At 43.0% G+C, this 12766-nt stretch overlaps 1 protein-coding gene across 2 annotated transcripts in view; it reads left to right on the top strand.

The window, feature by feature from the left end:
- The first annotated feature begins 985 nt into the window (after window positions 1-985).
- Window positions 986-12766, top strand: part of tnika (TRAF2 and NCK interacting kinase a) — a 72335-nt gene continuing 60554 nt past the window's right edge. For both annotated transcript variants that reach the window (XM_008280094.1, XM_008280095.1), the window contains exon 1: window positions 986-1454. In XM_008280094.1, the coding sequence (XP_008278316.1) occupies window positions 1398-1454 (57 nt within the window). In that variant the 5' untranslated portion in view covers window positions 986-1397. The remainder of the gene's footprint in view (window positions 1455-12766) is intronic.

Here is a 12766-nt window from a genome sequence, read left to right as displayed (position 1 = left end):
TTTGTTTTGTTTTTTGGATAGTTTAAAAGAACAAGTATCTGTTTTATTAGTAAAAAATAACTTTATTTATAAAGCATATTTTAAGAAGAGAGTTTACAAAAGAAAAGAAGGATACTCACTGACCAACAGAAGACTGCTCAGTCCGAACATGGTGAAAGATTTTCAAAATAAATGAGTACAGCAACACCAGATTAAATAATAAAATGCCACATCCAAGTAAGAGCAAGTAGAATTAAAAAATAAATAAAAAATAGAGGGTAAGATCATTAACACAAGGCTGAACGTGAAAATAATTGTAGTAAATTAGTAAAATGAATAAACAAATAAATAAATAAGTAAAGATACAAGGGAATAAAATGAACAATAAGATAAATAAAGTAAAACAAACAAAGAAAGAAACAATTAGATGATAAAAAATAGACAACAAAATAACTATAATAAAGAATGAAAACAGAAATAGGCGGCATCACTTAACCTCATATTGTAGTTTGCCTTGTTTTATTGAGATGCATCTGATTTTTCTTTTTATTTGTTACGTACAGACATTTTTATGGTTGTCATTTTTCCTTTTTTTCCCTCAGAGATGAAATGAAAAACAACCAAAAAACACAAATCACGTTTATTGTCTGAGATTATTCATAAAACATATAAATCAGTGTCATTATTACCTCTAATGATCCCAACAACTCTACTTATAAACCTCAATGAAGAAAAAAGGTGTTACTTTAAAGCATGTGGGTCATTGGGAAGGAGGGGAGGAGAAAAAAAAAAAAAAGTTTGGGAGTCCCTTCTGCAAACCCCGCCCGGTAACAGGCGTGGTCTGCTGAGGAGCAGCAGCGTGCTCCCACCTCCCTCCTCCTCCTCCTCCTCCTCCTCCTCCTCTATATTTACTGGCTGCCTGTCACAGCGAGCGGCTTTTTTACCCAGAAGCAAATCCTCTCACACTCTCCGCAGCGCGCTTCACCTTTTTTTTTTTTTTTTCCTCCTCCTTTTTTGTATTTCCTCTCTCCGCACTCGTCTCACAATCTCCGCAGACGACATGGACCTGGAAGTGCTGATGTGCGCGGCGCTTTCCATCCTCCACGCGTTTGCGCTCTAGCCGTGCGCTCCCAGGGCCCCGACGCGCGTCCCGCTCAGTGACCGAGGAGAGGTGAAGGTGGAGGGACGGTGGGGAGGAGGAGGAGAGAGAGGGGGGGGCAAAGAGAGACTGATATTATTTTGACATCGCCGTGAAGGAGAGCGAGGAGGAGGAGGAGGAGGTGGTGGTGGAGGAGGTGGAGGAGGTTGGAGGGGGACACAAGTAGAGACCGAGAGACCACACAGTCGTGACAGCAGAGGCCGTTTCAGGATATCGGACAACAGAGAGTGGCTTTTTTTTGGTGTGTGTGTCCTCCATCATGGCGAGTGACTCTCCAGCTCGGAGTCTGGATGAAATCGACCTATCAGCTCTGAGGGTAAGAAGATGTGATTTTCTAATTTGAATGAAAAATGTGTCCTCCTTCCTGTTTTTTTTTTTTTTGCACCTGACACTGCTCCCTGAATAACAAACCGGCAGGAGAGCAGCAAAAAAAAAAAAAAAGGCTGCAAAAGGCGGATGTGTGGGAGACAAGGGCCGAGCACAATGTGTCAGATTATAGATCAAATTATATATAGACGTTAACTAACGTGACAGCTGGCCTCATCTTCATTCAAGTCAGCAGCAGGGATGCTGTGTGAGGTTGGAGCTGTGATTTTTGCTGACCTGGATACATGGGAAAAGGGGGGTTTGTGTGTGTTTTTATTCTTTCTCCCCACTGGGCCACCCTATTATAGTCTCATCATCCTCACAGTAACCTATTTCCATCACACACACACTGTTGGCTCAAGAGTGGGAAATAAAAAACCCAGAATTTCACCCCCTTTTTTTTTTCTTCTTACACTCTTCTTGCTGTCATTCTTTCTCCAACGTGTCTTTCACCTACCTGTAGTCACTTACTCGCAATCAGAGCTGAAGCCGTGCATGCTGCAATAGCCAGCTCTTTTGTTCATCCGGTATGTGCTGCACACACACACACACATAAAAGGCACACATTCTCGCAAACAGCCTTATGCGTGGATACCCATGTTCTCACTTGGCTGGGCATTGTGTGTTCTGAGTGTGTGTTTCTAACGTGTGTGTGTGGGTGTCTGCCAAGCTGATAGTCAGCTGCATGCAAGTAAAAGGATGCTGCACATGAGACCTGTTTGCTGCTTTGAGAAACAAAAGCCACACACACACATCTTCTTCCTCTCTCTCTCTCTCTCACAATGCAGTTGCTGTACGTCCGCCCGCATTCACCTGCTTTCTCGTCTGATTACACCCTCGTCTTTTATACCCTTATTTTGCCCTCTGCCTCTTTCCCTTCCTTCAGGTTTGCTTGCTCCGATCCAGTCACAACCGCTCAGCCATCCACCTGCCGTTCCCCTTCTTCTTTTTTTTTTTCTATCAATTTTATCGCCTGTTTTTTTTCCCCCCAACATCTTGTCTGTCTGACTGACTGAATGCACCTCCCCGTCTATCTGCCAGCCGCTCTGTCTCTTGGCATTATCTCTCTGTGCCCACCTCCAGGAGTAATGTTCACTGTGGAGGTGAATCGACAACAAAATAAAAAAAATCTACTACTTTTTAGGTTGTGTTGTGTTGAAATACAGAATGGAGAGGGAGGAAAAGAACGAAGGAGACAGGAGGGATGAGGAGGAATGAGGAAGACTCTGTGCATTGGGAGTCAGCCCATGTATGTCCTGTTCTCTCAGAGGCTTGATGTTAAAGCGCTCGTCTCTGGCTGTGACTCAGAGTCCAGGCTACAAGGACGCACAGATGATCACATGGTTGTTGGTACATGGCATTCTTGTGCATTTGAAAGGCACGTACAGTAAATAATGTGAGTAATCTCATCACTGGGGATCATTTGACTCCTCTTTCATTTTCTTGCCTATTTGTGTGTTGTGGCTCATTATCAGGAAGAGAAACATCCTAAATGGAGTTCTTTCTAACTTTTTTTTGGACTTTATCTCAGCCGTTTGATGGAACGGGTGCGGCTATTAAAACGTCTAGTCTTTGATTTGGAAGTTTAAAGGGAATTTTCTGGCTGGGAATGGGCTTTTTCGGAGGGGGTGACTATGCGCAGCAGCACAGTAAACATGATCAGTCTGTGCACTGGAAAGCCTATGAAGCTGGGCTACCTTATTTGGCAGAAATCTATACCTTTCTTTTGGGATTTCAGAGAACAAAAATGTCTGTTACACTCGAGGAAATGAAACCCGAATTAACAAAACAGGTTAATTTTTTTCTTTTCTGATGATTATGAGTTTCTTTGGTACTGGCTAGTTGCTGGATGATGTCAAAAATGCCTCACAGCACAATGTGACTACGCGACGCAGGACAGTAAACATGATCAGTCTGTGTGTCATAAAGTCAGTGAAGATGTGCTACCTTATTTGATAGAAATCTATACTTTTTGGAGGGATTTCAGATCGTTTAAAGAACAAAAATGTCTGTTACACTTGAGGAAATGAAACCCCAATTAACAAAACAGGTTCATTTTGTTTAATTTCTGATGATTCTGAGTTGCCTTGGTACTGGCTAGTTCCTGGATGCTGTCAAAAATTCCTCACAGCACAATGTGACTATGCAAAGTAGAACATGATTAGTCTGTGTATCATAAAGTCAGTGAGTTTTCCTCAACACAAATGTCTGTCATGTGTGAGCAATTGAACCCCCAATCAGCAAAACAGGTTCAGTTTTTCCTTTATTCTCAATTTTTGAACATTTGGGCCATTATGAGTGTCATTTGGCGCTGGCTAAATCCTGGATAATGCCAAAAAATTTCCTCACAACACAAGCCAGAATAGAAGAGAGCAGATTAAAAAGAATCTTTAAAGGAATTAAAACCGGGTGTTAATGGCCTCTTTCACACTACGCTGATTGTAGAACCTTCATAATAAGAGCGCGTAGTGTAACAATTGGAAGCAGCCGTCAGACAGACCTGTCATTTTTTTTGTGTTCTCTTTCCTCCGCAAACATGTTTCACAACTTGTTGGCAGATATTTCACACGATGACGAGGCAAAATCGAAGGCAAACAAGAGTTAGCGGAGACGTCTTTGAGGAAACCGAGATCCTCTGAACAAGCTGCGTCTATTTACGGCGGTTAAATGGATGCACAAAAACACACAGTCCAAGATGAGTGTACAGTCAACCACTGGACTGGCTAGACGGGAAGTAGGTCAGCTGGCTGTGACGAGGTGGGGAGCTGGAGGGGGAGGGGGGGGGCGGTGGGTGAGGATAATGCTGGCATTGGTGGCGATGATGGGGCATTGTGTTTTTGTGTGAAGAGGGGGGGAGGTCCAAGAGGCCTGAAACTTGCTCTGACCATCACCCAGACAGACACATGCTGATACAAAATAGAAAGACAGAACCGAGTTGGAAGCCGGGCGAAGAGAGAGAGAGAAGTGGCTTTTCATGTTTGCTGTCTCTGCACTTTTTCTCTCTCTCTGCTTTCGTATGCCTCGCCGGCTCCCTGCGACATTTTCCGGTGTCGCTCATCAACCCTGGCGGCACCTGTATAGATGCAGATTCCACTCAAGTAATGGGGAAAAAAGGCCAGACTTATAGTGGGAGAGGCGGGCACGGAGACGTCACCGCTGTTACCCATCTCGGCGTGACTCGCAATGACAGCCAAAAGACCGAGCAAGGTCGAAACGCTGCCTTCTTTTTTTTCTTTTTATACAGACAGTGGTTTTTATGTAAAGCGATGCGAACACACACACACGGGTCAGAGGCGTCAGAAGCACCGGGCCTCATTCAGTCAGCTGACGAGAGCAACAGATGGCGAAGCAGCAGGACGTACAGCCACAGCTCTGCACACTAACACACACACACACACACACACACATATACTGGCAATAGGCGAATGTGCTGCGCGGGGACTCAGGTGTGAGATCTGAGATGAAAGCGAGAGCAGGTGAGGATGAAGGGACGGTGACATGGTCAGAGGGTTCAGAAGGCCGGGTTCAGAGAGAGAGAGGGAAAGACGGCAAGACAAAGAGGGACAACGAGGGAGACAGAAAACGGCAGAGGCTGAGCTCGGGCTAAAGGTGGAGATGTGACCAGTGACTAAAGTAGTCTGAGGCAAAGAGCTTCTCCGTCGCTTCTCCGTCTCCCCTCCCTCTCCGTCCCTGTTGCCCAGTAAGGCCACATTCCACGGCCCCTCAGCATGGACGCCATAGTAACGGGGCCACAGCAGTGCCCAAGGCTTACACAGAGCTTATTCATGAATAGTCTATATACTGTATGGCAGTCTGTCGCTGAGAAATGCCCCTCTCCCTCCCACCCCTCTCCTCCACTTTGCCTGCCTGCTTCTAGTTGACCTATTTTTTCCCCCCCAAGTCACTGATGGAGTTGCATTAAGTCCTTAATTCTCTGCTGTACAAGATGTATAAGTTGGTCTTGTGCCCCTAAAAATGTTGCTTCACTTTAGCCCTTCCTCCAGTTTAGCTTTTATTAATAGCATATATGCATTTAATGTCTTTATGGCTATAATGCACGCAGCCATAGAGACATTCAAGGATACATTAATGTGTGGTATTTGATCATAACTCCTCATATAAAGACAGCTTTTAACTATTATACATCTGTTTGGATAGAAGTATTCAGTTATGTGTACCCACCCTTCATCAATCAACACTTTATTTATTATAGGTTTGATCTATTCTAATGAATAAAATGAGCAACATTTCCGATTTAAATATGCCACATCAAATTCATAATTGCTGACAAACACTTTTTTTTTTGCAACTCCTAGCATGCACAGGAAGTGGTGCAGGTGGTACTTGCAGCACACATGCGGTTCATAGAGAGTGTAAGTACACTTTCTGCACCGAGCAAGCAAAGAAAATCAAACACAACAAGAAAAAAAAGACATGACAGTGTCGGCGACATTGTCTGATTTCCAAATGACTTCTTGGAAGTGCTTAGCATAAACAACATAGTAATCAACGAAGATGATGCCAAGACATTAAAAAAAAAAAAGCATCTTGATCTTGACTTTGAATTATAAAGCATTATATTATAAAAGACGCTTATGGATAACGGTAAAGCATTGCACAGCACCACGCACTGCCTGTCTTTTTCTCCCCTCTCCCACTCGAACACACAAGTGTACTCTCGCACTTGATCCGAAGCGCTGAAGGAATCATGCATGTAAACAAGTCCATAGTAGGAGCTGAATCCCTCCATTGTGTCTGAGTCGCACAGGCGTGGGGCAGCCAGGAAAGAAAGACGGATTGAAATGACAGAGGGACAGAGAGTGGCAGTCAAAAATTGAGGGGAAAAAAAAAAAAGATGAATGATGAGGGGGGGACGGAGGGCCGGGCGAGGAGATGACAGAGAAAGGTGTGAGATGACAAGTTGGCAGAGACGGATGGCGAGAGGCGACGAGTTCTTTTAGAATCGCAGGACAAACCCCCCTCCTCCTCCCGCATCTTGTATCATCTTCAGCCGACTGTAAATCTGTGATTAAGAGGTGACTCCCGTTAATGTACTGTGCATGTCTGGGTGAGATGTACTGGGAATTAGGCTACCACAGCATCTCCTTGTAAAAGCAAGCAGTGATGAGCCATGTTGTTAAGTGTAAGTGGTTTTATAAGAGGCAGACTCGGCCCCAGCATGACTCCTATCATCCTCTTAGGGTCTCTAATTCAATCCACCTCTGAAATTCACTTTCTTTAGACACTAACTGCACTTACCTGACTGCTGGTTAATGCACAGAAACGTATACCTTAAGCACACTGGACGCCTGTATATAATCTAGACAAGAATTAGTCTTGGCGACTTTTAAATGAATAATTATTAGTGGTTGTATAAGGGACTCGTATTGGAGGCATTTTGCAGCACAAAGACAGTTGATTCTGTGCTAAAGTAGCATTGCGCTCTAAACAATATGCAGAATCAACTCTTAAAGAAACAACAAGTTTTTTGTTTTTTTTTACTTCATGCTATCAGCTTACAGGCAAACCTGTTTGGAAACAATTTGTATCCACCAGACACAGAGCAGTCGTGGTTTTTTGATCATCTCGGGATTGTAGATCCAACATTCACTCTCCTTTTGTCTCTATTTTGAAATTTTCCAGCTGCTCCACTATGTTTGTTAATCTCTAACTATATTTGCTGTTTGGTTCCGGGCAGGTAGTATTCAGTTGATTATTAAACATATTAGCTTGAGGTAAAGGTGTTTATTCTGAATGGTTAACTGTTGGGAGAATAGGTGATGAGATCAATTTCAACTTCCTGGTTTGAAAAATGAAGCAAGAAGTTCCAAAAAAACTGCAGTTCCTTGAATGGCCACTTGTGGCTGGCTCCAAAAAGTGACTCCCATGTTTAAATGTCCAACTTTACAGCAGAAATAAGCATGTTTAGAGCCTGATAGAAAGACAGTTTTGGTCTCTGTAGTTAACTTCTCCATTCATGACAACTGTGCAGGGGGTGATTCTCTATGCAACTCAGTCGTTTAACTTGTATTAAGGTTTAAATTTATGCATAATTAAGGGGTGCTTTGAGTAACAGATGGTTACTGTCACAGGACAATCCATAGTCCAACCATTAATCCATTCGAGCTCCATTTTCTTGCTCATTTTTGGATCAGACATTGTCAAAATTGCGATGACTTCAGCCACCACACTGAGCTTTGAATCCCCTCCTCAGGAAACCTGTGGGTGACGTCATGGAGGGGGTCATCAATCTTTACACACAGTCCATGGGTGAAACTGAGGCGTAATAGTAAAGTCACGGCTCATAAAGTCCAAAAAATTGCCAAAAGGGGCTAAAACGCTCCGTAAACTGGAGGTAGACCGCAGAGTTGAGCCATAATTCTCAGAGATGGCACTTCACAGTGTAGTATAAGAAGTGATTGTGACAGGAGAATATCAATCAGCGCAGTTTTAATTGTTACTACTTTAAGTTTCTAGTGCACTCTGTAGCATGTATCTGGCATCTAAACCATGCTAAAGGAGATCCACGGTATACATAATGCTGACCTCAGAGCTGCGTCTGGTTGATAAAATCATAACTGAACTTCAATGTGAAGAATGCTGGGAAAATTCAGCACTTGGTCTCGCTTTTTAGAAGCAAAAATGCGCTGACTGAGGTTAACTGAAATTTTCATCTGAATTGTGTTGATGAGCCAGTTGGTTAATCTATCAGTTAAATTCCAAGCATTTACTGGTGTCAACTTCTCAAATGTTGGATCTGCTACTTTTCCAATGATTTATAAAAGCATATATTAAAGATCTTTGGTCTTTGGACTGTTGGTGTTGGTGGCCCGACTGTACACAAGGAAATAAGTGAATGTTTGCGTGACGTAGGTGTCAAATGTTCTCACAAAGAACACACTGCTTTGTTCTTTTGTCTGTAATAAGTTCACTTTGTTTTGAGATTAAAGTTTATCCCTTCAGCAACTTGCGCCACCGTGTAAACGCAAGCTCATAGATTAGATTTCACTTCCTGCACCCTTGTTGTTTTTACCTTGAGAAATGCGCAATCCCCCTTCTGTCTGCTCTATTTTATTTCCCGTTTCCTCCTAATTCACATGTCACACGGCGATATTGTGAAAGTGTGTGGCTGCTGTGTGACGGCTGGAGATAGAAATGTTTGTCGCTAACCTGATAAGAGAAACCATGACCGATAGAGATCTCGCACAAAGCCTTCTGTGGCAAATAAATTTCATGTTGCTGGTAATAAAACCTGCTTTGATCTGCAGTTTACTCCCAGCTGTCCAATATCCCACCATCTGATCTTTAGATTTTGTGCTATTGTTTCCATAAAAAAAAAGAAAAAGAAAGAAAGAAAATGGCATGACTGATAAGATAGGCTGACAGAAACAGATGTATTGACATTCAGACCTGATGGGTGTAGAAGAGAATTCAATCAGTGGTCAGTAGGTGTGGTGTTTACTCATATTTTAATTACTTGTTTCTCAGTAAGAGCACTTGATGTTGAAGCCTCATCCGGAAAGCTTTAACAGGAGTGGCATCGTCACCCACAAACAGCACAGATATCGGTCTGTGTTCTTGTTCTAATTTAAAGTACTTACAGTGTGTGAAGGAGCTGAGTGTCAGCCAGAGACAGCAAAACAAAAATAGAGTGCTACACTGTTCCTGAAAAAGTGGCAGACAGTCTTTTTCAAGTGACAGTAGATTAATAATTAACATAAATTCTCTGCTTTCTCAACCGGAAAGCACTTTCTTTAGCCGTCATTTGAAACTTGAGACAATCTGATGTGAGTCATAATGTAATCTTTTATTAAAGAATGCACATATTGTACACAAGTCTCAGTGTTGGTCCAACTCGAAGCTTAACACCACAATAGTAGGATTATACAAACAGGCGTTCGCTGATAACAGTTACAGCTATCATCCGTGTTGATAAGGAGAGGACTCACACTTCTAATTATGTCGTTGACCCACAAATGTGATCTTGCATGGTGAGGAAATGACATAATGTATATTCTAAATTGCGGCCTCTGTGATTTACTGCGTTGAAATCATCATTGAATTCCATCTATTTAATCCGTTCGATCATATTTACAGCTGCGATCAGATCACCTGAGTTGCATTTTAATGTGAGTTGTTTTGTTCTGGTTTTAGCATTAAGGTTGGAACCAGGATTAGCTTTTAGTTAGATAAGAGTGAAGGTTAGGAATGCAGCGGAGAGGATTAAGGTTAGGATGTGGAATGAAAGAATGAATGCAGTCGGTAAAAGTCCTCAAACATGTTGCAAAGTGGCTTTCACGAGAACTGCAGCCCTGCACTCTAAAATCCATTATTAATGGCCTACGCTGCTCATGGACCAGTGTTCATGGTTTGGAGAGAAAGAGCCTGATCCACTGCTGCACCCATCTCAGTGCCCTTGTGCCCAAAGTTAATCCCACTCCAGCTTACTCATGAACAAAAACCCTGAAGTCAATGTGCCCAGAAGAAATGGCAAAAGGAAAAAGCAAGAGAAAATGGAAAATTTGACTTTTAGTGTGTGGATGTTGGTAGAAAAACTCTCAGATTGCAATACGTCGTGTCAGGTGTTTGTATGAAATACAAGATCTGTGACCGGTCGGCGTCATGCTGTGAATGTTGCAATGAAGGCTTTATAGAAGTCATGTTCTTTTGTGGGTTTGGTAAATAGACAGTAGGAAAAATAACTGCACTGTCATCAGCGTTTAAGCAAACCTCCTCTCAGAAGTTGACATTTTGGAGAAATGATGAGTGTCTCTGTGTTTTTATTTTCTTTTTACACCACATCTCCATTCTTCCTTCCCTCAGCACTTTTTGTCTTATCACACGCTATATTTAATATGTTGCTGTTATTCAGCATGCACGCCGTGATTCATCCGCCACCAGTGAGGTCATGTGGCAGTCATGTGACCCCGGCAAACGCTCAGCCGGCAGATAAAATGAGAAAAAAAAAAGGGGAAGGGGGCAAAAGAAAAAAAAAAAATCGCTCCAGTCACAGGGAACTCTAAACCACAGACGCACGGATAGGCGCACATGCACACACTCGTGCAGATGCACCGACAAAGGCTGGCGCATGCTGAGAGCTCATTCTGCAAGTGGCCTATAAAATATGAATGATATCGTGCTATATTTTTATCAGCCAGGCCCGAGGACATGTATGAACTGGAGCAGCAAAAACTCTCTGTTTCTCCAGCCACAGCACCGCGTTCAGGAGAAGCTCGAGCATCGTGTGACTTGGACTGTTTGTGGTTTCCCGTGTGCCTCTATACATATACAGCATGCACTTGTTTACTTGTGCGCATCATTTTTTTTTTTTTCTTTTTTCTGAATGTTGTGTATAAACAGAAAGAGAGTGCATCCTTAGATGTGTCTGGGGAGTTGCTGTCAGAACTTTGTATGCAGCTCTGAAAGTTAATTCACACAGCTGCCAAACCCCCACACACACACTTGGAGAAAGAAAAAAGGAAGCAAAGGGGAGAAAAAGTCTACCTGCCTCAGCTGAAGACCTGATAGCACAGCAAACGCCGCCGTCTGCGACTAGCAGCCTCGCTCCGACTTTTTCTCTTTTGCACGTTTAGTTAGACGCACATTCATCATTTTGTACCCACTCATGCTCGTTAGAACATTTGAACACTAGCCCTCGTGTAGGAGTGTGCTTTTGGCACAGTGTTGTCAAGTATGTGTGTGTGTGTGTGTGTGTGTGGTTTTGAGAGTGCGAGAGAGCGAGACAGCGGGAGGATGTACTTGAGACAGAGAGTGAGAGAATGAGTTGTGCATGTACGTGAGGGAAAGTGCATGTGTGTCTGCAGAAACACAAAGGAGAAAGAAGGGTGCAAAATGAAAAAAATAAAAAATAAAAAAATAAAACAACAGGAAAAGGAAGGAGGGAGGAAGAAAAAAACAAAAACACAAGGCCCCGTCTTCAGAAACAGCTGACAGGTTGACAGGTCTGCTGAGACCAACAGAAACAAACATATAGAGACAGAGCGAGAAAGACAAAGAGACGGAGAGATGGGGGAAAACTGGGGAAAGAAAGATGCAATACTGAGAAAAGAGAAAAGTGAACGCCTCGCAAAGATGTACACTCATGCAAATGTCTCGTATTCTTTTTTAATTTGGCCGTCGTTCTGTGTCACTTCCTTCCTTTGCGTGCTGTAACAGTACAAACAGATCCGCGTGTTATGCCAGCAAAGTTAACAGCAAGTTCAACTGAGAAGTCCCAGACGCTGTGAAGTGCAGAAAGTGAGAAAGAGAAAGTGACTGATGACAAAAAGCAGGCAGACAGTGAATGAGAGACGCAGGAGGTGGAAGTGATGAGGTTAGAAAAAGAGAGACGGAGGGCGGGGGGATGAAAACAGAGAGCATGTTTGGCTTTTCAGAACGGAAATAAGAAAAAGATGCTTTATTGAGAGGGGAATTGTCTGAGAAAAGTGAATATCGTGTAATATCGTCTGTTCTCCAGCTTGTGTGTGAGTCACGCTGTGGATCTACACAATAGTGGCGTTTATTTTGGTGAATCAGCAGCGAAATAAAGCCTCCAGCTTTGAACCCGGCAGAAGATCTCGTTTCTAAACATCTGCTGTGGCTCTTCCTTATGATAGTGTAGAGTCATTTTAACAAAAGAAATAATGAAAAAAAAAGGATGAACAGTGACAGAAATTTCTTTGGATGCTGGTGTATTTTTAGATCAGCCAGCAGGATCGACTGTAAGACGCTTCAATCTACTTTCCAAACAGTTTGTAGTGAGAACTGCAAGAGTTAAGAGCTGCTGCTGCTGCACAAAACCACATGTTGGTACGACTATAGACACTGCGTACGTGACTTAATGAGGCCCCATCGGTGGCTTTGACATATTTATCATTGACTTCTGACAGATGACACAAAATAAATGATCGCATCAAACATGTTAATATCAAGGTCACAGAATAAGAAGAGAAATAACAGAGGCTTAAAAGGGCCTCAGTGTTTTTTGGGACTCATTCACTGTTGGAATGAGAGGAGCGCTGAAAAGAAAAGACTCGTCCTGGACACTGTGGGGATTGAAAGAGAGACAGAAAGTGCAGATAAAAGAGTGAGAGCGACATGGATGGACTCGGGCTGGTTGGAAAACAGAAGCTGGTGGAGCAGAGAGAGTGTCGAGGGAAGGAGAGGGTGAATACCAGCTATTGTTGGAATGCCGTAGCAACATGCGGCAGAGAGGAAGGGGGAGGTGTGTGTGTGTGTGTGTGTGTGTGTGTGTGTGTGTGC

Source organism: Stegastes partitus, unplaced genomic scaffold, assembly GCF_000690725.1.
Source record: "Stegastes partitus isolate 25-593 unplaced genomic scaffold, Stegastes_partitus-1.0.2 Scaffold181, whole genome shotgun sequence".
Lineage (NCBI taxonomy): Eukaryota > Metazoa > Chordata > Actinopteri > Pomacentridae > Stegastes > Stegastes partitus.
The sequence above is the reverse complement of the archived record's forward strand: the minus strand, read 5'-3'. Positions and strand labels throughout refer to the sequence as shown.